The 25,792-nt window shown below is 48.4% G+C and overlaps 1 protein-coding gene across 13 annotated transcripts in view; it reads right to left on the bottom strand.

Moving 5' to 3' along the window:
• Window positions 1–14,577: 14,577 nt before the first annotated feature.
• The window catches only part of Crem (cAMP responsive element modulator), a 69,251-nt gene continuing 58,036 nt past the window's right edge, over window positions 14,578–25,792 (bottom strand). For 5 of the 13 annotated variants that reach the window (XM_048367394.1, XM_048367397.1, XM_048367401.1 and 2 more), the window contains 3 exons: window positions 25,147–25,182; window positions 20,557–20,713; window positions 14,578–15,293 (listed from right to left, as the gene is read on the bottom strand). In XM_048367394.1, the coding sequence (XP_048223351.1) occupies window positions 15,149–15,293; window positions 20,557–20,713; window positions 25,147–25,182 (338 nt within the window). In that variant the 3' untranslated portion in view covers window positions 14,578–15,148. The other 8 variants (XM_048367395.1, XM_048367398.1, XM_048367400.1 and 5 more) reach the window with 4 other exon arrangements.

Raw genomic sequence — 25,792 nt, 5'->3', positions numbered from 1 at the left:
AACACACACACACACACACACACACACACACACACCATATACCATATACACACAGCACACACACAGCACACACCATATACCATATACACACACCACACACACACCACACACCATATACCATATACCATATACACACACCACACACACAGCACACACCACACACCATATACCATATATACACACCATACACACCACACACCACACACACACCATATACCATATACACACAGCACACACACAGCACACACCATATACCATATACCATATACACACAGCACACACACCACACACCACACACACATCATATACCATATACACACACCACACACCATATACCATATACACACAGCACACACACAGCACACACCATATACCATATACCATATACACACACCACACACCACACACACACCATATACCATATACACACACCACACACACCACACACCACACACACATCATATACCATATACACACACCACACACACACACCACACACCATATACCATATACACACAGCACACACACAGCGCACACACACACCATATACCATATACACACACCACACAGCACACACCACACACCATATACCATATACACACAGCACACACACAGCACACACACACCACATACACACCACACAGCACATACCACACCACACAGCACACACACACCACACACACCATATACCATGCACACACACCACACACAGCACACACCATATACCATATACACACACCACACACACACCACACACCATATACCATATACACACACCACACACACCACACACCATATACCATATACACACACCACACACACACACACCATATACCATATACACACCACACACACACACCATATACCATATACACACAGCACACACACCACACAACACACACCATATACCATATACACACAGCACACACACCACACACCACACACCATATACCATATACACACACCACACACACACACACACCATATACCATATACACACAGCACACACACACCACACACCACACACCATATACCATATACACACACACCACACACCACACACCATATACCATATACACACACCACACACACACACACCATATACCATATACACACCACACACACACACCATATACCATATACACACAGCACACACACACACACACCACACACCATATACCATATACACACACCACACACACCACACACCACACACCATATACCATATACACACACCACACACACCACACACCACACACCATATACCATATACACACACCACACAGCACACACACACCATATACCATATACACACAGCACACACACACACACACCATATACCATATACCATATACACACACCACACACACACACCACACAGCACACACACAGCACACACACGCACAGAGTTAGTGCTACAGTTTGAGTACAGTTTTCCCTCCACCCACACTCCTGTTGCAATATGATCCCTGTAATCGGAGCAAAGCTCCAGTCTCAGCAGCAGACTAACGTCTTTCTCCCAGGCCTGGGTTAGGTGCGTCAAGACAGTGAGCTCACAGAAATAACTGTCTCCACCACCACAGCAGGGGTCAGAAAGCAAGGCCACCCACCGTCCACCTTGAGAAGTAAAAGGGATGCACAAATAGCTCTTCAAGACTCTGCTTCCAGTTCTTTGGAGTATCTCTTCCACAAGTAGGATTACCCAATCAGACAGTAATTCTTTCTCTGGGCAGGTTGGACAGTACTGGGGCTTGAACTCGGGCCTAAGTACTGTCCCTTAGCTCTTCTGCTCAAGGCTGGCATTCTACTACTTGAGCCACAGCTCTACTTCCAGCTTAAAAAAAATAAGTATTGCTAGTTGGGCACCAGTGGCTCATGCCTGTAATCCTAGCTACTCAGGAGGCTCAGATCTGAGGATCATGGTTCAAAGCCAGCCCTGGCGGCAAAGTCTGTGAGACTCTTATCTCCAATGAGCCACCAGAAAACTGGAGTGGCGCTGTGGCTCCAGTGGTAGAGCGCTAGCCTTGAGCTGAGGAGCTCAGGGACAGCGCCAGGCCCAGAGTTCAAGGCCCACGACTGACGAACAACGAGAAGAGTTATTATAAAGGTGATTGCAGAGGGAGGGTTCCAGTCACGTGTCAGGTAGAGAGGACCTGCGGACCGCGCCACCTGCTCCCTCCCTCTCTCCTGGTCACTTCCCGCTTTATGCTGCTTGACTGGAGACACGTGTCCCTGCAGAGGCTGGTTCACGTGATGCCTGGAGCTCAGCCTCCTGCATACCTAGGATTGCAGGCGTGAGCCACCAGTGCTTGGCTAACTATCTTAATTCTAAAAGAGCACAATAATTAAAATGTGTATGTATGTGTGCATTTGTGTCTGTGCCAGTGCCGGGCCTTTTGCTTTTGCTTGGAGTTTTGCACTCGAGGGTGGTGCTCTACCACTTGAGCCACACCTCCACTTCCATAATTAAAAAATTAACGTAGACCAAATGTGAAAATAGAAACTTGGTCCTTGGGGCTGGGAATGTGGCTTAGTGGTAGAGTGTTTGCCTTGCATGCATGAAGCTCTGAGTTCGATTCCTCAGTCCCACATAAACAGAAAAGGCTGGAAATGGCATTGTGGCTCAAGTGGTAGAGTGCTAGCCTTGAGCAAAAGGACACTCAGGGACAGTGCTCAGGTGCTGAGCTCAAGCCTCAGGCCTGGCAGGAAAAACAAGAAACTTGACCCTCAACCCACAGTAAACTTGGCAGAAAACCAACTCCTAATCCACACCAAGGAATCCAGGAAGCCTGCCTGCAGAAGTCAGGAACGCAGGAGGCCAGCCCGCAGAGGTCGGGAGCGCGGGAGGCCAACCCGCAGAGGTCGGGAACGCAGGAGGCCAGCCCGCAGGCCCGCAGAGGTCGGGCGCGCGGGAGGCCCGCCCGCAGAGGTCGGGAACGCGGGAGGCCCGCCCGCAGAGGTCGGGAACGCAGGGCCCGCAGAGGTCAGGAACGCAGGAGGCCCGCCCGCAGAGGTCAGGAACGCAGGAGGCCAGCCCGCAGAGGTCAGGAACGCAGGGCCCGCAGAGGTCGGGACCGCGGGAGGCCAGCCTGCTAGCTGCGCGATCATCTCGGAGGGTAAAGGATAACTTCTGCAGCAGTCAGGATGGGAGTAAGAATCCACAGCCTCCCTGCTTGCTTTTTCCTTCCCCCTTCTCTTCTGAACCCCAGCCCCACCAAAGTAGAACAAATAAAAATCTATTTTTCACTGAATCTCTGTCTGTGACTGAGGACCCCACGCCAGACGCCGCGTTGGTGTCTCTGCTCGTCTGGCTCCCCCAGAGGTCCTTTGCACGTGTTTAGTGGGTTTGACGGCACACTCACCGTGGGCTGCGTTCTAAAACCACAACATTAACTTCTCTCATTTCACAGGGAGACACTGGGGAAAGGATCGAGAGCCCTACACAAAAGTCTGTTTTTAAGGGGCTGGGAATATGGCCTCGTGGCAAGAGTGCTTGCCTCGAATACGTGAAGCATTTGCACTCATCGCACACACACGCGCGCACACACGCACGCACACACGCATGCACACGCACAGTTTTCCTGTTCCAAGACCAAGAAGATAGATGTTTTTCTTTCTCATGTTTGACAGTGCATCTCATCACCATGCTTTTGGTGACACTGGGTTTGAAGTCGGGCCCTCGACCGCTTGAGCCAGGCCTCCAGTCCTTTTCACTTGAGGGATTGTCCAGGCAGGGCCTCCTGTGTGTGCCCAGGGCTGGCCTTGCACAGAGATCCTTCTGCCAGCACGTTCCGCGGAGCTGGGCGCAGATGTCACCACCGGGTGCCAGTGTGTGTGTGTGGGGGGGGCTGTGTGTGCAGATGTCACCACCGGGTGCCAGTGTGTTGGGGGGCTGTGGGGGGGGGCTGTGTGTGCAGATGTCACCACCGGGTGCCAGTGTGTTGGGGGGCTGTGGGGGGGGCTGTGTGTGCAGATGTCACCCACCGGGTGCCAGTGTGTGTGTGGGGGCTGTGTGTGCAGATGTCACCCACCGGGTGCCAGTGTGTGTGGGGGGGGCTGTGTGTGCAGATGTCACCACCGGGTGCCAGTGTGTGTGTGTGGGGGCTGTGTGTGCAGATGTCCCCACCGGGTCCAGTGTGGGGAGGGGGTGTGGGGGTCCCCCTAGCTTGCTGCTGTGAATCGCAGTCCTGGGGTCCGCAGTGCCGCCTCTCTCGCGGCAGAGGCGTCCTGCGCAACCCGGCGGGCCCGGAGCCGGTGACCCCGGGCCTCCGCACCGTGCTCCAGGCGAACCGTGCATGCCGGGCTCGAACTCAGGGCCTGGCTGCTGGGAGCCTGCGCTCAAGGCCAGCGCTCTTCCCCGAGCCACAGCTCCGCGCCCGCTTCGCGCTGGGTCTGGGGACCGCCCTGCCCCGCTGGCTCTGCCCGTCGGTCCCCAGCGTCGCCCCCTGAGTGGCGAGGACGACAGGGGTGCGCTGCAGCCGTCACGCGGGGACAGAGGCCGAGCGGCGGGGCTTGCGGGGCTGAGAGCACCCGGTCCTTAGCACCCAGAGGGGCCCGGCCTCGGGGCACGGAACATGGGACCCTAGCGGAGAAGGCCCACGTGTGAACTCCGCCGTCCACAGAGAGAGAGGCCCACACGCGTGAACTCCGCCGTCCACAGAGAGAGAGGCCCACGCGTGAACTCTGCCGTCCACAGAGAGAGAGGCCCACGCTCGTGAACTCTGCCGTCCACAGAGAGAGAGGCCCATGCGCGTGAACTCTGCCGTGCACAGAGAGGCCCACGCGTGAACTCCGCCGTCCACAGAGAGGCCCACGCGCGTGAACTCTGCCGTCCACAGAGAGGCCCACGCGTGTGAACTCCGCCGTCCACAGAGAGAGAGGCCCACGCGCGTGAACTCTGCCGTGCACAGAGAGAGAGGCCCACGCGCGTGAACTCTGCCGTGCACAGAGAGAGAGGCCCACGCGTGAACTCTGCCGTCCACAGAGAGAGAGGCCCACGCGCGTGAACTCTGCCGTCCACAGAGAGAGAGGCCCACGCGTGAACTCTGCCGTCCACAGAGAGAGAGGCCCACGCGCGTGAACTCTGCCGTCCAGAGAGGCCCACGCGCGTGAACTCTGCCGTCCGCAGAGAGAGAGGCCCACGCGCGTGAACTCTGCCATCCACAGAGAGAGAGGCCCACGCGCGTGAACTCTGCCGTCCACAGAGAGAGAGGCCCACGCGCGTGAACTCTGCCGTCCACAGAGAGAGAGGCCCACGTGCGTGAACTGTGCCGTCCACAGAGAGGGCTCCCGGTTTGTGCAAGCCTCCGCCCGCATTCATTAGTTCCCTGGACACAGCTGTGGACTCTTTGCAGAGACGGAGATGGTCTAAGTCTTGACAGTGATGACAGCTCCTCAACTTAGGCAATTTGGTATCGTGTGAGCGCTCCAGGTTAGGAGCAGGTCGGTTCCCTGGTGCCGTGGGTGGGGTCACTCATGACTCGGCCCCCCACGTCAGCAGACACAGCCCTGGAGGTTCCTCCAAGTCCTGCTCTTCAGAGGACAATGCCATCAGCCAGTAGACGTCATTGCCTCTCACCCCAGAAAGTTCTTTGTTCTGGGACCACCAAACCCACAGCTGGGGGGCTGGGGATATGGCCTAGTGGCAAGAGAGCTCGCCTCGTATACATGAAGCCCTGGGTTCGATTCCCCAGCACCACATATACAGAAAACGGCCAGAAGTGGCGCTGTGGCTCAGGGGGCAGAGTGCTAGCCTTGAGCAGGAAGAAGCCAGGGACAGTGCTCAGGCCCTGAGTCCAAGGCCCAGGACTGGCAAAAAAACAAAACAAAACAAAACAAAACAAACACACAGCTGGGTGTCAGGAATGAAGAGTAAGAAATTTTCTGGAGCTGGGAACGTGGCTTAGCTGTAGAGGGCTGGCCTAGCAGGCACGAAGCCCTGGGTTCGATTCCTCCGCGCCACATACACAGAAAAGGCCAGACATGGCGCTGTGCTCAGAGCACAGAGAGGCTCAGGGACAGTGCCCAGGCCCGAGTTCAAGCCCCGGGACTGACTGACAAAAGAAGAAGAAAAAGGACATTTTCTAGAACCAGGTAACTTGGGATGGAAAAGATTCAGCAGAGAATGATGGAATCTACTCCTAAATTGACAAGAAACTCCTTTTTACAACTACTTGAAGATACCACAAGTAATTTTTAAAAATAATACTCCTAGGGAGGAACACAAAGGCACAGTGCCTATGTGCCTCTAATCATATAAAATATTCATCAAAACGAACTCCAGGAATTTGAAATATGCTTTTTTCCTTGCTGTTCTTTTTTCCTTTTCTTTGTATCTTGTTGTTCGTTTATCTGTCTTTGGGATGATAAGGGGAGGCACAGAAATGGAGGGGCGAAGAGTGAACCAACGCAGCGGTGGAGCTCGCTAGACGCCGTGCTGAAAATGAAGTATACAGCTGTGGGCGGGGACGGGAGGGAAACATTGAGGGAAAGCGGGGAAAGGGGTGACATCGTCCAAAAACAAGTATCATTACCTGACTTAGGAAATGGTAACCCTCTGTACATCACCATTGTAATAACAATAAGCATCTTTTATTGAGGAAAAATATATACGGAGTTTTCATATACTGACTTAAGCAATTAGTCTACAATGATTGAACATAACAATTTTATCCACTACACATGCAATTAAAATTTCACACTGCAATGATTTTCACTAAGCAAACAAGAATTTTATTTTTTATTTTTTGCCAGTCCTGGGGCTTGAACTCAGGGCCTGAGCACTGTCCCTGGCTTCCTTTTGCTCAAGGCTAGCACTCTGCCACTTGAGCCACAGCGCCACTTCTGGCCGTTTTCTGTATATGTGGTGCTGGGGAATCGAACCCAGAGCTTCATGCATGCTAGGCAAGCACTCTACCACTAAGCCACCTTCCCAGTTCTAGAAATTTATTCTTATAGAAAATACTCAAAGGGCCAGGAATTTGGCTCTTTCAAATTTGAAACCAGTGTTAGGCTTACACATTTTAGTTGCCATGTTTTAGAACTTTGATTTTATGGTTAATATTTTACATTTTACTTCATACTATATGATTTCCCTCTTATTAAGCAATAACAAATATTTTAAATGTATATTTTAAAGTTCACCTACAGAGCTGAGGTGTAGCTCAAGTGATAGAGTACTGCCAAGAAAAGAAAAAGGAAAAATCCAAAGTAAAAATATAACTTTAAAATTTTTAATCTAATTTTTTCCTGTTTGAAAAAAATTCAAAGGAGTATAATTCTACCTTTTATTATTTTTGTTCTTTCAAGAACATTAAAATTGATTGACCTGGCAGTAAAGGAAATACAGATAAAAACAACCCTGAGATACCACCTTACCCCAGTAAGAATGGCCTATATTCTCAACAATAAATGCTGGCAGGGATGTGGAGAAGAGGAACCTACTGCCCTGCGGGTGGGAATGTAAACTAGAACCACCACTCCGGAAAGCAGTCTGGAGGTTCCTCAAAAAACTAAAAATAGGGGGCTGGGAATGTGGCCTAGTGGCAAGAGTGCTTGCCTCCTATACATGAAGCCCTGGGTTCGATTCCCCAGCACCACATATACAGAAAATGGCCAGAAGTGGTGCTGTGGCTCAAGTGGCAGAGTGCTAGCCTTGAACAAAAGGAAGCCAGGGACAGTGCTCAGGCCCTGAGTCCAAGGCCCAGGACTGGCCAAAAAAAAAAAGGAAAAAACAAAAAAACAACTCTGCAGTTTAATGCAATCCCATGTATCCAGCCTTTCTGTCACTTGTTGTTTCTGGATCTTTATTTAGGAAGTTTCGACCTGTGGCAAGGTGCCCTAGTGTTTCCGCATCCCTTCCTGTAATATTTTCAAGGTATCGGATCTTAGCTCAAGGTCTCTGATCACTTAGAATTGATTCTGGTGTAGGGTGATCTATGAATCTAACTAGCCAATTCCGTCAGCACCATTTGTTGGGGGCGATCTTCCTTCCATCTAGTGATTTGGCTCTCTTATTGGACATTAGATGGCCAGAGGTCCGCAGGTTTGTTTCTGGATCTTTTTCAATTTTATTCCATTGGTCCTGTTCATGTGCTATCACCAAGCTGTTTTTATAACTGTGGTTTTATAATAAAGTTTAAGGTTTGGTATTGATATTCCTCTGCTCTTCCTGCTAAGGATTGTTTTTGTTATTCGGGGTCTTCTATTATTCCATATGAATTTTTGGATTGCTTCTTCTATTTCATTAAAGAATCCCTCAAAGAATACCTAATAGTCATAGTGTTTCAAAGACAAGAATTCAAAACTCCGTTCCTATATCAACCCTGTAATTCATCTCCTGCGAGTCAGATTCATAGTGCTAGTCAGTTGCTAAGAGTCGATCTATCATAATTATGATAAAAGCCATTTAGCAGCTGGGCCCTGATGGCTCATCCTTCTAATCCTAGCTACTCAGGAGGCTGAAATCGGAGGACAATGGTTCAAAGTCAGCTCAAGCAGTAAAGTCTGTGAGGCACTCGTGTCCACTTAACCACCAAGAAGCTCAAGTGGTACAGTGCCAGCCTTGAGCTAAAAAGCTAAGAGACAGCACTCAGTCCCTGAGTTCAAGCTCCAGTATCCAGTATCACATCACCACCACAGAGAGGGGGCGGGTAGGAGAGAAGAAAGAAATATTTATTTGTTCTAGAAAACACTTGTAGCCTATCTAAGCTTCTTAGTACTCTCTCTGGCTCTGATCCCTGTGGCCTCCAGTTGTGTCATAGAGCAGTTGGAATTTGGGATGGCATGTCCGGCCACCAAAACGTTGGCTCCAAAAGCTTCCCTTCACTGCCACTGGCTGAAAATCCAGTTCACAGAAAATAATACGGGAGCATGGCGGTAATAGAAAGATACTAGTTAAGAGATCTGTTCCTAGTGCTGGCTTTCAGCGGCTCACACCTGTAACCCTAGCCACGCAGGAGGCTGAGCTCTGAAGATCAGAGTTTGTACATCACCTTTACAATAAAATAAAGGAAAAGGGGCTGGGAATGTGGCTTCGTGGTAGAGTGCTTGCCTAGCATGCATGAAGCCCTGGGTTTGATTCCTCGGGACCACATGATAAACAGAAAAAGTTGGAAGTGGCCCTGTGGCTCAGGTGGCAGAGTGCTAGCCGTGAGCAAAGAGAAGCTCAGGGACAGTGCTCAGGCCCTGAACTCAAGCCCCAGAACCAGCAGAAAAAAGAAATGAAAAGATGAGATTTCAGTCTCCTAAGTACCTACAGTTATACAGGCAACACACACACACACACACACACACACACACACACACACACACACACACACACACACACGGCTGGGAATATGACCTGGTGGTAGAGTGCTCGCCTTGTATACATGAAGCCCTGGGTTCAATTCCTCAGCACCACATATATAGAAAAGGCCAGAAGTGGCGCTGTGGCTCAGGTGGCAGAGTGCTAGCCTTGAGCAAAAAGAAGCCAGGGACAGTGCTCAGGCCCTGAGTCCAAGGCCCAGGACTGGCAAAAAAACAAAACACACATATACCACACATACACATATACACACACATACATATTTATATATGATACAAATATGAGCACCTAGCTCAGGATGACACAATTCTATGTCTCAGTTCAAATTCTGAAACTTTAATGATTAAAATATAGATGCGTGCAATGACAGCTCTGGGTTGCAGACAACAGTGAGGGACAAGATATACAATGTTCATGGAAAGCTGCCAACTTACGGTTTGCTCTGTCCTCGTGGGAGGCGGGAGGCAGAATCTGTGGTAGATCAACGCAGTGGAGAGCTGGCTACCATCATGTCATTTTGGTCATTTCAGGAACAAGTTAGACACACATTTTCCATGCCCTGAGAGCTTTGCCTCTGGCAGCGGTTCAACACTTCCTAAACAGTTTAAGCAGGCACTCCTCAACCACAGCACACACTCAGCCATAGCACACACTCAGCCACAGCACACACTCAGCCATAGCACACTCAACCACAGCACACACTCCCCAACCATAGCACACACTCAACCATAGCACACACTCAACCACAGCACACACTCAGCCATAGCACACACTCAACCACAGCACACACTCCCCAACCATAGCACACACTCAACCACAGCACACACTCCCCAACCACAGCACACACTCAGCCATAGCACACTCCTCAACCACAGCACACACTCAACCATAGCACACACTCCTCAACCACAGCACACACTCAGCCATAGCACACACTCCCCAACCACAGCACACACTCCTCAACCACAGCACTCAGCCATAGTACACACTCAACCACAGCACACACTCAACCATAGCACACACTCAGCCACAGCACACACTCAGCCATAGCACACACTCAACCATAGCACACACTCCTCAACCACAGCACACACTCAGCCATAGTACACAACCACAGCACACACTCAACCATAGCACACACTCAGCCACAGCACACACTCAGCCATAGCACACACTCAACCACAGCACACACTCCCCAACCACAGCACACACTCAACCACAGCACACACTCAACCACAGCACACACTCCCCAACCAAAGCACACACTCAGCCATAGCACACACTCAACCACAGCACACACTCCCCAACCACAGCACACTCCCCAACCACAGCACACTCAGCCATAGCACACACTCAACCACAGCACACACTCAACCATAGCACACACTCCCCAACCATAGCACACACTCCCCAACCACAGCACACACTCAACCATAGCACACACTCCCCAACCATAGCACACACTCAGCCATAGCACACACTCAGCCATAGCACACACACTCAACCATAGCACACACTCCCCAACCACAGCACACACAGCCATAGCACACACTCAGCCACAGTACACACTCAGCCATAGCACACACTCAGCCATAGCACACACTCAACCACAGCACACACTCCCCAACCACAGCACACACTCAACCACAGCACACACTCAACCATGGCACACGCACACACTCCCCAACCACAGCACACACTCCCCAACCATAGCACACTCCCCAACCATAGTACACACTGCCCAACCACAGCACACACTCAGCCATAGCACACACTCAGCCATAGCACACACTCAACCATAGCACACACTCAACCACAGCACACACTCAGCCATAGCACACACACTCAACCATAGCACACACTCCCCAACCATAGCACACACACTCAACCATAGCACACACTCCCTAACCACAGCACACACTCAGCCATAGCACACACTCAGCCATAGCACACACTCCCCAACCACAGCACACACTCCCCAACCACAGCACACACTCAACCACAGCACACACTCCCCAACCACAGCACACACTCAACCACAGCACACACTCCCCAACCACAGCACACACTCAGCCATAGCACACACTCAACCACAGCACACACTCCCCAACCACAGCACACACTCAGCCATAGCACACTCAACCATAGCACACACTCAGCCATAGCACACACTCAACCACAGCACACACTCCCCAACCACAGCACACACTCCCCAACCACAGCACACACTCAACCACAGCACACACTCAACCATGGCACACGCACACACTCCCCAACCATAGCACACACTCCCCAACCATAGCACACACTCCCCAACCACAGCACACACTCCCCAACCATAGTACACACTCCCCAACCATAGCACACTCCCCAACCATAGTACACACTCCCCAACCACAGCACACACTCCCCAACCACAGCACACACTCAGCCATAGCACACTCAACCATAGCACACACTCAACCACAGCACACACTCAGCCATAGCACACACTCAACCATAGCACACACACTCAACCATAGCACACACTCAGCCATAGCACACACTCCCCAACCACAGCACACACTCCCCAACCACAGCACACACTCAACCACAGCACACACTCCCCAACCACAGCACACACTCAACCACAGCACACACTCAGCCATAGCACACACTCCCCAACCACAGCACACACTCAACCACAGCACACACTCAACCACAGCACACACTCCCCAACCACAGCACACACTCAACCACAGCACACACTCAGCCATAGCACACACTCAACCACAGCACACACTCCCCAACCACAGCACACACGCCCCAACCACAGCACACACTCAACCACAGCACACACTCCCCAACCATAGCACACACTCAACCATAGCACACTCCCCAACCACAGCACACACTCAGCCATAGCACACACTCCCCAACCATAGCACACACTCCCCAACCATAGTACACACTCCCCAACCACAGCACACACTCCCCAACCACAGCACACACTCAACCATAGCACACACTCCCCAACCACAGCACACACTCAGCCATAGCACACACTCAGCCATAGCACACACACTCAACCATAGCACACACTCCCCAACCACAGCACACACTCAACCATAGCACACACAACCACAGCACACACTCAGCCATAGCACACTCAACCATAGCACACACTCCCCAACCACAGCACACACTCCCCAACCACAGCACACACTCAACCACAGCACACACTCAACCATAGCACACACTCCCCAACCACAACACACACTCAGCCATAGTACACACTCCCCAACCACAGCACACACTGCCCGTGGCTCCACACCAATCCCTCTGCACTTGGATTTCATTCATGCTGGTGACCATGTTCTTTTCCCTAGCCTGGAACCTTCCCCAGCTCCAGGCTGAACCTTCATTGCGCCCCAGTACTCAGTTCCATTCTTCTCACAGGTGGTTGGTTAAGCAACCAAATTTTCAAACCATCTGGGTTGAGACACCCTGGGAATGTGCTCAGTTTTTGTTTTGTTTTTGGCCAGTCCTGGGCCTTGAACTCAGGGCCTGAGCACTGTCCCTGGCTTCTTTTTACTCAAGACTGGCACTCTGCCACTTGAGCCACTGCGCCATTTCTGGCCGTTTTCTGTGTAGGTGGTGCTGGGGAATTGAACCCAGGGCTTCATGTATACAAGGCGAGCACTCTACCACTAGGCCATATATGGCTCAGTTTTTTTCACTCTCAAAAACTGAATATGGTGCTGAGCAGCCGTAATCCCAGCATTTAGCAGGAGAGAGAAGAGAACTGAGAGTTCAAAGGGCAGCGTGGGCTACACGACCAGACCAAGCAAGAAAACAAGCAAGCAAGCAAAAACTAGGTTTTAAAGAAATGAAGGGGGTAGCATGGCTCCTTTCCCACGTCTTCCTGCCTACAACTGTGGCTACAAAACAGAGAGGGCAGGAGGGGTAGGAAGAAACTTGTGAGGTCATCATTAAGTCACTGAAGTAAGTCATCTGTGGCCTCCTAGCTCTGGACATCCTGTTTCGTGAGGCAGTGATATTATTATTATACAAACCACTGGAGCTTGGGAAGGGGGGACTTCCGTTACTACCCTGGGGTGGGGTACAACCTCTTATGTCTGAAGTAACACATTCTATGGAGTGTCTATGTCTACACACATTGCTTCTCTTCCTTTTTAAAGCAAAACCTGCATTTCATCTTAGGTTTCTTTTTGGTGCCAGTCTTGGGGCTTGAAGTCAGGGCTTAGGCACCGTCCCTTACCTGCCGTTCTAACACTTGAGTCACCGTTCTACTTTCAGCTTTTTGGTGGTTAAGATGAAAGTCCCATGGACTTTCTTGACAGGGCTGGCTTTGAACCATGATCCCCAGATCTGTCTCCCAAGTAGTTAGGATTACAGGCGTGAGCCACCGGTACCTGGCTAGAAACCTAACTTTACCTCTCTCTAGCCTCCCAGATCCAAGCTCCTAGAGTGGAGCAGGTTTTCGGCCCTTCCTGTCCAGAGTGCCCGCCTTCCAGCCCTGTCAATCACTCCAAGGCTCAGCTCTGACCCGAAGTTTCTTGATCCCTGATTCCTGGGGCTTCCTCTGCTGGTCAACCACTGAACACAAGAGTGCTTTCTAGTGACCAAAAACATTTCTCACTGAAACCTGGGGCTTTTCCTTTCCTGTTTCCTTCCATGGCCCGTTTCCTCATCAAAGACCAAAGCTGATTACAAAAGAAATTGAGAACTTATGAAAAAGTAGTCAGAGAAAAGAAAATTCAGAACACAGTAAGAGTATTTTTAAAAGAAAGCCAAAATTGCCAGGTGCCAGTGGTCGATGCCTATAATCCTAACCACTCAGGAGGCTGGGACCTGAGGATCGCAGTTCAAAGCCAGGTGAGGCAGGAAGGTCCACGAGACTCTGATCTGCAATTTACCAGTAAAAAGCTGGAAGTGGAGTTGTGGCTCAAGAGGTAAAGTACTAGCTGTGAACACAAAAGCTCAGGGACAGTACCCAGGCCTGGCGCGCGCACGGGCACGTGCACACACTCACACACACACTCACACACACGCGCAGTGTTTTGCAGGGGCTGGGGCTGGAATACGCTGGGCAGACACGCTCGCCCTCCTGGCCCCGGCCAGCGAGACCGTGGCCCGCGGTGGGCTCGGCCTGTGCCCTTGAGTGCTGCACTACTGTCCGGGAGGCATCATGGCACTTTCTCTGGGTAACATCAAACCCACACCGGGCACCTCGACAAGATGAAGACATTGAAATAAGTACCAAATACTACAGAGTGAAACCGACAGAGTTCTATTAAAAGTTGTCTTCACGACGCTGAAGGACAGCAATACAATCGTTTCTTTACAAAGCCACTAATATAAAAATCTATAAACGCCATAAATTCATTCCTAGGCTATTCTTGTCATATAAGCATATAATTAGACTTTCCGTTATTTCCTGAGGTATTTTTGCGGTTTGCTTTTTATTGTACTGCTGAATGCATCTTTGATCATCCTTTCCTAAAATGATTTTTTTTTAAGATCTGTATGAAACTTTATTGCGGAGGACGCTATTCATGACACAGAGGTTGGGAACTGCAAATATGTCACAAGTCTTACAAATAGTTCAAGAATTTTTACATACATTCTTTTTTTTTTTGTTTACAGTTTGTCTCTTTTTAAAAATGGTAGTTTGGGCTAGGAGTTACGTACGTACAGTGAAGCATTTTAGGAATGTTAGAGATGAGACAGGAAGATGAATAATACAAAGGAAAAGCCATTATTCTTGCCAGCTATATATTGTATTGCTTTCAAAAGCAACTGTACATGCTGCAGTCAGTTCAGAGTTAAATATTTCTACTAATCTGTTTTGGGAGAGCAAATGTCTTTCAAGGTTTCAAGTTCCTCTATAAGCTTCTTGTTCTGAACTTCCAGCACGGCAACTCGACTTTCCAGACATTTCACATATTCTTTCTTTCGACGTCGACATTCTTTAGCAGCTTCCCTAGAAAAAGTAGAGGCATAAGGGCAAACAAGACATTGTTTTTCTTGCTGTTTTTGCATGCGATTGACAAATGCGTGGACGTAAGCTTGGTAAGTAATCAGAAACGTACTCCAAATCTCGGAACAACATTCCCAATTCAATTTCACACCCTCAGACCAAGTGGATTCTTAGTTAAGGGTCACAGATGTCCCTTCCACAAGTCCACACTGGTGACCCGAGGCCCGCCGCGTCGCCTGCCTTGCTCACAGCTCCCCATACACAAGGTCAGGCTCAGTTACTCTGCTTTATGGCAATAAAGGTCCTTGAGGGCCTTGAGTTCCTCAATGAGGGTCTTGTTTTGGTTTTCAAGCACAGCCACACGGTTCTCAAGACATTTCACATATTCCTTCTTCTTCCTGCGACACTCCCGAGCAGCCTCCCTGGAAGCAACACAAGGCAGATGACTAGAGGAGCACCTTCCCCGCGAAGGCCGCACGCGGGCCCCACGGAGGACACCACAGGTACAACCAGGCACAGGCCTTCCCGGAGGACAACAGACAACAAACCACTTGCCCCCTGGGGTTCTCTTACAGCACACATCCCGGGATGACGACAGCCAACACTGTGTGGGAGAAACAGGAAGTAACAGGACCAAATTCTCACGTCTGTCTATCCTTTCCACGCTCTCCGCTAGGCTTGGTTTTCTCAAAGTCACCTAGTCCATCAATGAGCACCTTTTATTTGGTTTAAATGACTGTAAGAATTCATCTCCAGGAAACTTTAATATTAAGATTGAAGATTTTTATTCTTCAAGATTAAATCTCAGTAAAACAAGACCAATCAGACTGCAGGAAACAGGGTTTTTTTTGTGGGATTATTTTTGGCTAGAAAACACAACATGAATAAATAACAATAAACATAACATGTACATTCTTAAAAAATGAAAATGACATGGACACTGCTTCCAAAAATTAAAGAACAGGTCATCACATAATACAACATTCAGTAATTCAGACAATTTAGGCCCCAAATATGAGAACACTACAATTACAATTACAGAGAAAAGGAAGTTATTGAACAGCTAGAGCACATTTCAATACTATTCTGTAAGCATGTGCATTGTAATATGCAGATGCTAAACTTAATATTCAGGATGCAGAATTTTAAAGCAACAAATAAGCAAACAAAGCAAGACAGACTGAAACAGCAGACAAATCAGCACAAGAGTTAGTCATCTTTATGCACAATTCCACCAAAAAACCCAATTAGGATTGCTAGTGTTTTTTCCTTCACCTTTTCTTTTTAAGGATAGGGGGAGGTCAACTCTTGTTTAAATCCTTTAAGAAAGATTCCCTTGGAAGCAGCTTTATTTCAGTCTTCAATTCCAGCATAACTGCTATATATTATTATCTATGTTTTTGGCGAAAGTAATGTCACATGGCTAAATGAGTTACTGTAATGCTAGTGAGCATGGCTACAATCCTGAACGGTGACACACACAACTGATTTGCCCAAATGTTCTACGTTAACCATACTTGACGCTCACTGATTGTGATCTGTGTTTTCTTTATGAGAAGCAAGAGTTGGCAGAAAAGAAACTGAAATCCCATGAGCTGAAGGAAACAGCCCCTACTTTCTAGCCAAGAACAATGCACTCACCCTGGGAACGCACAAAGTTCTGGACCTTTTGGCTGATTAATGTTAAAAAATAAAAAAAAGGGAAGGAAAAGTGAGTTGAACCTGGAAAAACTGAATAATTTAATCTAAATGATGCACAGGAAGAAGCTAAGAATAAATCCAAACACACAAACATTCTAGTTTGAGGACATCATTCACCTCTTCCACGGTGAAATAAAAATGCACTTATAAATACCATGATTATGTCCATTAAATTCTCTATTAGAAGGAAGATAGTCATTCAACAAAACCAGTTCCCGTGAAATGAAGATTTAAATACCTAGTAGCAGTGTTGGAAAGTTGTTTTGTTTTCAGTAAATGTCCACACTTTACATTTGACGTGTGTGCATTTGTGGGTGTGTTACTAAGAGCTGAACCACTGCGAGCACAAAGCAGTCACTGAGCAGACCACCGGACACATTCCTAAGGGCTTCGCCATGGTGGAAAACACCTGCCTCCTCTATTAATAGGCAGCTCAGTTGTCAGCCTTGTCGTTGAAGGCATCTACCCTCCACATGGAGAGGAAAATAGATGGCCAAGAGGAAAATGTGGCCAGGCTGAAAAGAAGCACATTTTCCATGAAGTCAAGTGTGACGCTTACACTGTAGCCCCTTTTGAGATCATCTTGGTGTTAGGGAAGGAGGCAGGCTCTGGAATACAGACTCGCCAGACTGTGCGGTGGAGATCGGAGGACCACAGTTTTGAGGCCAGTGTCAGCAAAACTAAGTAGTGAGACACTGTCTCAAAAACCAAATACGAGCAGCAGCACAAGCCTGCAACTGCAGTCACGTGACAGGCAGAGGGCGAGGATTCAAGTCCAGGCCAGCCCCAGGCAAAAAGCCCAAGATCCTACCAGAAAAAATCATTCTAACAAAAGGGGCTAGGGCCATGGCTCAAGTAACAGAAGAAGCAAAAAGCCTCAAGTTCAAATCCCAGTACCACCAACACACACACACACACACACACACACAATTTCCTGATTGCATATCATTGTTCTTGGCCAACTCATTAAGTAACATTTCCAGTCTGCATTCCTTATCTGCAAAGATAATAACCACAAAGACTCTCACAGGACAGTTACACAGGGTTAAAAACACTAAAACTAAATAGCAAGATGCTGTCTCAAAAAAATAAAAAATAGGGCTGGGGATATGGCCTAGTGGCAAGAGCGCTTGCCTTGTATACATGAAGCCCTGGGTTCGATTCCTCAGCACCACATATACAGAAAATGGCCAGAAGCGGCGCTGTGGCTCAAGTGGCAGAGTGCTAGCTGTGAGCAAAAAGAAGCCAGGGACAGTGCTCAGGCCGAGTTCAAGGCCCAGGACTGGCCAAAAATAAATAAATAAACTTCTATCAAAAAAATAAAAAATAAACCCCTCAGCAGCTGGGAATGTGGCTCGGTGGTAGAGCGTGCCTAGCACGCACGAAGCAAGCAAGCTCTGGGGTTCAATTCCTATGTACCACACAAACACAAAAAGCAGAAGTGGCGCTGTGGCTCATGTGGTGGAGCACTAGGCTTGAGCAAAAGCAGCTCAGGGACAGCGCCCAGGCCCTGAGTTCAAGCCCCAGGACTGGCAAACAACAACAACAACAACAAACCCACTTAAAAGCCGCTAAGCAGATACTAAGCGGCTGCTAGCCCCCTTTCTCGTGGGTTGGTCTACAATTGAGGTTTGAAAAGCGGAAGTCAATCCTCCGGCCCCCTTGCGGCTAGGGAAGCAGCAAGCTGTTTCTAGCCAGCGCAGTGGGGGTCAAGCGCAGCGGCGGGCGCTCTTCTGGGAGAGGCTTGCAAAAGGCTCGTCTGGGGCCAGCGGGAGGCGGCCTGGCCTCCAAACCCACCCCAGGCTTAAGCCTCTTACTACTTACAGCTCAAACACAACTGCTAACTAATCATCACTATTTTATTTGTTAGATCTTTTTTCTTTGTTGTTGTTGTTGTTTGGCCAGTCCCAGGCCTTGGACTCAGGGCCTGAGCACTGTCCCTGGCTTCTTTTTGCTCAAGGCTAGCACTCTGCCACTTGAGCCACAGCGCCGCTTCTGGCCGTTTCTGTATACATCGTGCTGGGGAATCGAACCCAGGGCTTCATGTATAATGAGGCGAGCACTCTACCACTAGGCCATATTCCCAGCCCCAGATTTTTTTTCTAAATACACAAGTTTTATCACCTTTCCCTCAGAGAGATCTCATTCATGTGCAGACATTTCTACTGCAAACACGTTGAAATCGAAAATGAGTCTATGGGAAAAGGACCACAGATCTAGGGCCCACTCTTTGTATTTTCTCTGAGCAGCACAAAAACGAACAACTTTAACCAACCCACACGTCTCCACCAGATAAAGGTTTCTTTCCGAGCCGAGGCCTCTCGGCGGGGCTCTGGGAAGAGGCACGGAAGTGAGTCCGTGTGACACATTCTGTGTGCTTACTCCTGGGAACTGCTGTGTAAGCAGTTCATTTTGCAAATCAAATTTGTCTGTACCACTCTCCAGAACTAAGCCAAAAATATGTAAAGTAAGCTACCTAATGTTTGTTTCAATTAAAAATTTTTGGAAACTAGCATTTTATGAAATTCTGATGTCTAAAAATAATATTACAGATCTATGGAACAAAAAAATGAAAGGAAATGACAGAACAGATGAGAAGCATGCATCCTATAGCTAACCTTAGCAGGTGGCTAAGAGGTGGAGGGATGGATGAGTTCAATTCACTTTGTTATTTTGGGTCTGCATTTGACTGGATTTCGAACCCAATTATATCTATTTCACTATAAAAAAAAATCTATTTCATTATACAAATCTATGAAAAATACAGTTACAAATTACAAAACAGATGTAAGTATAATAGACTTAAAATCTTTTAACAATTAAATTGATCTGGCTATTAAACTAACATTATACTTACCACAGTACAGCACAAAGAAAACAGCATGTACAAAATCCTTGTGACTAAGGTCTATTATTGTTTTAAAAAGTTAGTGTGAAGGGCTGGGGATATAGCCTAGTGGCAAGAGTGCTCGCCTCGTATACACGAGGCCCTGGGTTCCATTCCCCAGCACCACGTATACAGAAAACGGCCAGAAGTGGCGCTGTGGCTCAAGTGGCAGAGTGCTAGCCTTGAGCAAAGAGAAGCCGGGGACAGTGCTCAGGCCCTGAGTCCAAGGCCCAGGACTGGCCAAAAAAACAAAACGAAACAAAACACTAGGAAGTGGGTACTGGTTGGGGAGGGCACCAAGCGAGGACACACGCAAAGGGAGTGAGGAAGGGTAAACTATATAAACTTGGAAGTGGGACGGGAGGAGATAAACTGGGGTGGGGGGGGAAGGGGTGACACTGATCAAGAGGCAGTGTGTTCACACCCCGGCTTCTTCACTCAAGGGCTTAGCTTAGAAAGTGTGCCTTGTTCTACCCCCCTTCATCCCGGCAGCAGCTGCCGGGCGGCCTGGCTCTCAGCTGCCATCCTAACGCAGGGGGCTGGGAAGCCAGCTGGAGATGGATTCACAGGCTCACCCCCGAGCAGGAAGCAGAGCTGTGGCACGCGTGTGTGCGCGCACACCCCGTCTCACCGGTGTGCGCTCCGGAGGCGGCCTCGACTACCCGGGCAGCGTCTTACCTGTTCTTCATGAGCCTCAGCTCCCGCTTGCGCGTGGCTTCTTCTGCTAGCTGCTGGGGGCTGTGCAGACTCCCCGGTGAGGCGGCCATCACCACGCCCTGGGGCAGCGCCGTCGTGGGAGCCCGGATCTGGTAAGTGGGCATGTCCCCTGTGGCAGCTGCAGCCAAACACAATTGTACGGGCGGACATAAACAAGTGGCAAGTTCACGGGCGGTGTCCACTAACCCGTAAGGGACACGAGTGTGTGTGCGCGCGTGTGTGTGCGTGTGCTCAAGGCTAGCACTCTACCACTCGAGCCACCGCGCCACGCCCGGCTATCCCCGAGGACTCTGTTGGAGATCAGTGCCTCCCGGACCTTCTTCCCGGGCTGGCCTGGAGCTCAGCCTCTGGAATGGCTGGGATTACAGGCGTGAGCGACCAGCCCCCACCTAGTGAACCACTGCTGACCTCTCCGTAAGGATGAGTTTGTTACGTTGGAGAGGACTGTATCAAAGATGCCCTTCACCATTTGGGACAAAACTATGAATATTTCAGTATGCTTTCTACATTTAATATAGAAAAATGGAAATATGAAAGGCTTTCTGACTGATTTCTTCAGGTCAGAAATGTGCTCCTAAGTATTTACAGAAAAGCAGATGGGGCACTAATTCCCATAATGGGAATCCTTGGAAACGACTCATTAAACATAACATACCGATGGAACTGCACTGAGCCTAACACAGTTGGTGAGAGACAAGGAGCACACCAGACAGACAAAAGACACACGCGGCCTCCAGGGCACAGAGAAAATGCCCAGAAACCATGAGCTTGGGGGACGGGTGCCGCTTTGCCTGCGTTCAGTGTGTCTGTGCATTTAATTATTCACACGGCTGTTTTCACAAGCAGCTCACAAGAGATTCTAAAAGTGACAAGTGCTTCAGGCAAGCCAGTGGGAAGTGCAAGCTGGGGCACACAGGCCGCTGTGGAGGTCTGAATCAAGCAGAGCGTGGCTATCCTGTGAGTGTCCCAGCTTGGAGGCATCCTCTGCCCCTTCGGTCACGCCTTCAGCAGTGACTGAAAACCTAAGTGGAGAGCCCACTCCAAGAAAGCGATGGACTTCTCAATGCGGTCGTAGGTGGATATAAAAACATGAAACTCCAGCATAGCGTGTTGTGGTCTAGGGCTTTTTGTTGTCGGCAGTGTTTTTGTTGTTGTTTCTTTTTTTTTTAGGTCCTAAGTACTGTCCCTGAGCTTTTGTGCCCAAGATGAGGGCTGTACCATCCATTTGAGCCACAGCTCTATTTCTGGCTCTGTATGTGTGTGTGTGTGTGTGTGTGTAATCCGAGATAATAGTCTCACAGACTTACTTTCTTGCCTGGGCTGGCTTTGAACTGTGATCCTTAACCCAGATCTCAGCCTCCTGTACAGCTAGGACTACAGGTGGGCCACCAGCACCCACCTTCTAGTTGATTTTTTTCCTAATTTCAGAAACATATCCTAAGAATAGTATAGCTAGCTAAAAGATTTAAGATTACTTGGTATTCAGATTGGTGCTAAAAGTCATGTTTCAGTTTCCTAATTTATACCCCAAACTTGTCTATCAAGTGAAATAAATATTGCTTCCTAGAAAAGACAGATGGGTTTGAGTGACAAAATGTTTCTAACACTGGTGTTTCCTCTTTGAGAATGTCAATCTGATAGTCTGTGATGTATTACAAAACATGCATGCTCTGAAAGCTAAATGCAAGAAAGAGGTTAAAAAGTTTTATCATGGGGCGGGGAAGGTGGCCTAGTGGTAGAGTGCTCGCCTAGCATGAAGCCCTGGGTTCGATTCCTCAGCACCACATACACAGAAAAAAGGCCAGAAGTGGCGCTGTGGCTCAAGTGGTAGAGTGCTAGCCTTGAGCATGAGAGGCTCAGGGACAGTGCTCAGACTGTGAGTTCAAGCCCCAGGACTTGCCAGAAAAAAGTTATATCATACAATAAAGTCTGATCTGAAGCAAATGCCGCTCAAAAGAGGTAAAGTTTTATATATAAGTGAATTATATTCAACCGAGTACGAAGCGAAAATTTCCCAAAATGAGAGGCAAGACTTTCTCACTTAGGACATTACTGAAAATATCCAAGTAGGATGTGTGTGTGTGTGTGTGTGTGTGTGTGTGTGTGTGCGCACGCGCACGTGCGTGCGCTGCTCCTGGGGCTTGAACTCAGGGCCTCAGCATTGTCCCTGAGCTTTTTTTTCCTGCCAGGGCTGACTTCAAATTGCTGATTCTCAGAGTTCAGCCTCCGGAGTAGCTAGGAAGAGACTGGAGACAGAGAGGGAACAGAAGACGCTGGAGGGAAGGAAACGGACTCATCACTCGACTCGCGTCGTGGCAAGCCCTCTACACACACCTTTACAACAACAATAAAGCAAATTGATTATTTAAAAATAATCACATGTTTACCTCAATATTGGGCAAATGCTTAGGGCTAGTGGAAGAATAAAACAGAGTTTTGAAGGAAGATCAACTAAGGATCTTCACAGAACTAATAAAAGGCCATTTGTAAAGTTGTACTTCATCTTCCTTCTTTGTGTAATTTAAAAATAATGCTAGGAAGACATTGTTGGTCATGTTGGAAGATGGAGGGAATGAAAAATAGCACAGCTCCCCCCTTCTTTTTCTCCCACACTGCAAGGAAAAGGGTTGGGGGACTATTAAGGCGAGATAATACAACAGCTGGAGGTTCCATATTGACATTCTAAAATCGGAACAATAATGGCTGCAGGCAGCTGGGAAATGGATCAGCTTCTAGGGTGTTCCTTCCAAACCCTGCACATGAGGAAGTATAAACCCCAATAGGAAGGCACACCAGGATTCTTTATTCTTACTCTATGTGCACTGCTATTTTCTGCAATAGGAAGTAAAGCTACTATCTTTTTTTTTTCCTGAGACAAGGTTTTGCTGTATAGATCTCAGCTGGTCTTGCGATCCTCCTGCCTCAGCCTCCTAAGTGCTGGGACCACAGGACTGTGCTACCATGCCCAGCTTTAGAATTTTATTTTTATTTCCTGAAAACATGGGGTTTAAAAATCATGACTGATGGCAGCCGGGCACTGCGAGCTCATTTCTGTCATCCTAGCTACTCAGAAGGCTGAGATGTGACGATCAGGGTTCAAAGCCATGGGCAGGAAAGTCCGTGAGTCTCTCATCTCCAACTAGCCACCAGAAAACAAGAAGTGGTGCTGTGGTTCAAAGTGGTAGCGCGCTAGCCTTGAGCAACAAAGCTCAAGGACAGTGTCCGAGCTCTAACGTCAAGCCTCATGACAAACCAGAAAAAAAAAGTCATAACTGATAAGAAAAAGATCTTTATATATGAATTTTATTCCCAAGCAAGCAAAAAAATGTCACACAGTTCTAGGTGTGTACTTTTTTGCATGTGCTACACTATGCATTTTGAACTTCCTAGGGTTTTTCACAGGCCTAATGTTTTTTGGAATGCTTCAGATAAGCAAGCTTTCTTACAGACATGGTGACGTAGCTAAGTCTTTATCACCAGGAGCAGAAAGCTCTACTCCCCATGTATTTTATTAACGAAAGGCTCTGGCGGCCAGTGGCACGTGCCTGTAATCCTCGCTACTCAAGGAGGCTTGAGACTTGAGGATCTCGGTTTTAGGTCAGGTCAGGCAGGAAAATCGCCGAGAATTATCTCCAATTAACTATTAAAAAACTGGAAGTGGCATTGCGTAGCTCAAAGCGGAAGAGCACTACCCTTGAGCAAAAGAACTCAGGGACAGCACCTAGGCCCTGAGTTCAAGGCCCATGGTGGATAGAAAAAAAAAAAGGGTACTAATTCCTCCAGCTTCCCTCTGATATACTTTGATGTGCCTCACAGGTATTTACACTTGTTTATCTGTGTTAGTTTGTTCTCGGTGGTGGGGACTGACAGTGCATCGGCACTGTCCTTGAGCTGCACTGCACAGGGCTAGTGCTGCAGCCACTTTGAGCCACAGCTCCACTTCGGGTTTCTGGTTGAGGTAATTCTCAGGGATTTTCCTGCCTGGCCTGCCTTTAAACCATGATCCCCAGATCTCAGCCACTTGAGTAGCTAGGATGACAGATGTGATCCACCAGTGCTGGGCTTATTTACATTTGTTTGTTTAATTTGTGCCAGTCCAGGGGCTTGAACTCAGGGCGTAGGCAGTCTCTCAGCTTTACTGCTCAAGACTAGCTCGCTACCGCTTGAGCCACAGTTCTACTTCCGTCCGTGTGTGTGTGATTAATTGGAGCTAAGTCTCACACAGATTTTCCTGCCCGAGGTGACTCGGAACCACGATCCCCGGCTATCAGCCTCCTGAATTACGAGGAACACAGGCGTGAAGGGTGGGTGCCAGGCTTCCATGGCCTTTGGGAAGCAAAGGGTTCTAATTATAATGTATTTCTCACCACCTATGTCCTGACATGGAAAATAAACTGTGGATTTGGGTATCAAAGATTTCTTGTGAACAGAAACTCCTCCAACCCTCAGTTCTGGTTGACTTCATACCTCTCTCTTTGCCAGCCTTAAACATGGAACAGCAGAAAGAGCATGGGATTTGGAGTCTGGTTCTAGTCCAGCTCTGCCACTTACCAGCCATGTGACTTGGGGCAAGCTCAGCTTCCTCATCTGTAAAATGGGGATACATTATCTCATTTCATACTCACAACAAACCCTTTCACCTACGACTGTGTCTAGCACATAGTAGCATTCAGCGTTATTCCCCTCCTCTTCCCTTTCTTACATTTTGAAAGACACAGTTCCAAATTAGCCTTATACTGTGTCTTAAAGGGCTTGTAATATGCATACATAAAATTTCCCCTCCAGTTTCCCTTCCAACAAACCAGAGGAACCAAAATATAAGCCTTTCAATCCTCACTTGGTTACAAAATATGCCCAAGAGCTTTTTAAAATTTTAACAGCCCAAAGAATAAAATTACTATTAAAAGATAACATGAAATGTCCTTTTCAGTGTGTCTATTTAAAATAGAGGCTTGTAGGTGGAGAATTGCAAAATGACCAAATGATACACTCTTGCCAGACTAGTAAGAATAAAACTGAGAACCACACAAGTCATAGTAGGAAACAGAGAAATAAAGAAACCTACCCATGTGACTATTTTAACATATTTCCAAAGTGAAACAATTGCCAACATCCCAAATGATGATGTTTTTCTTTTCTTTTCCGCCAATGCTGGGACTTGAACTCAGGGCCTGAGCACTGTCCCTGGCTTCTTTTT

This window comes from Perognathus longimembris, chromosome 18 (genome assembly GCF_023159225.1).
Source record: "Perognathus longimembris pacificus isolate PPM17 chromosome 18, ASM2315922v1, whole genome shotgun sequence".
Taxonomy (NCBI): domain Eukaryota; kingdom Metazoa; phylum Chordata; class Mammalia; order Rodentia; family Heteromyidae; genus Perognathus; species Perognathus longimembris.
Note: the sequence above shows the minus strand (reverse complement) of the source record. Positions and strands in the feature narration are given on the sequence as shown.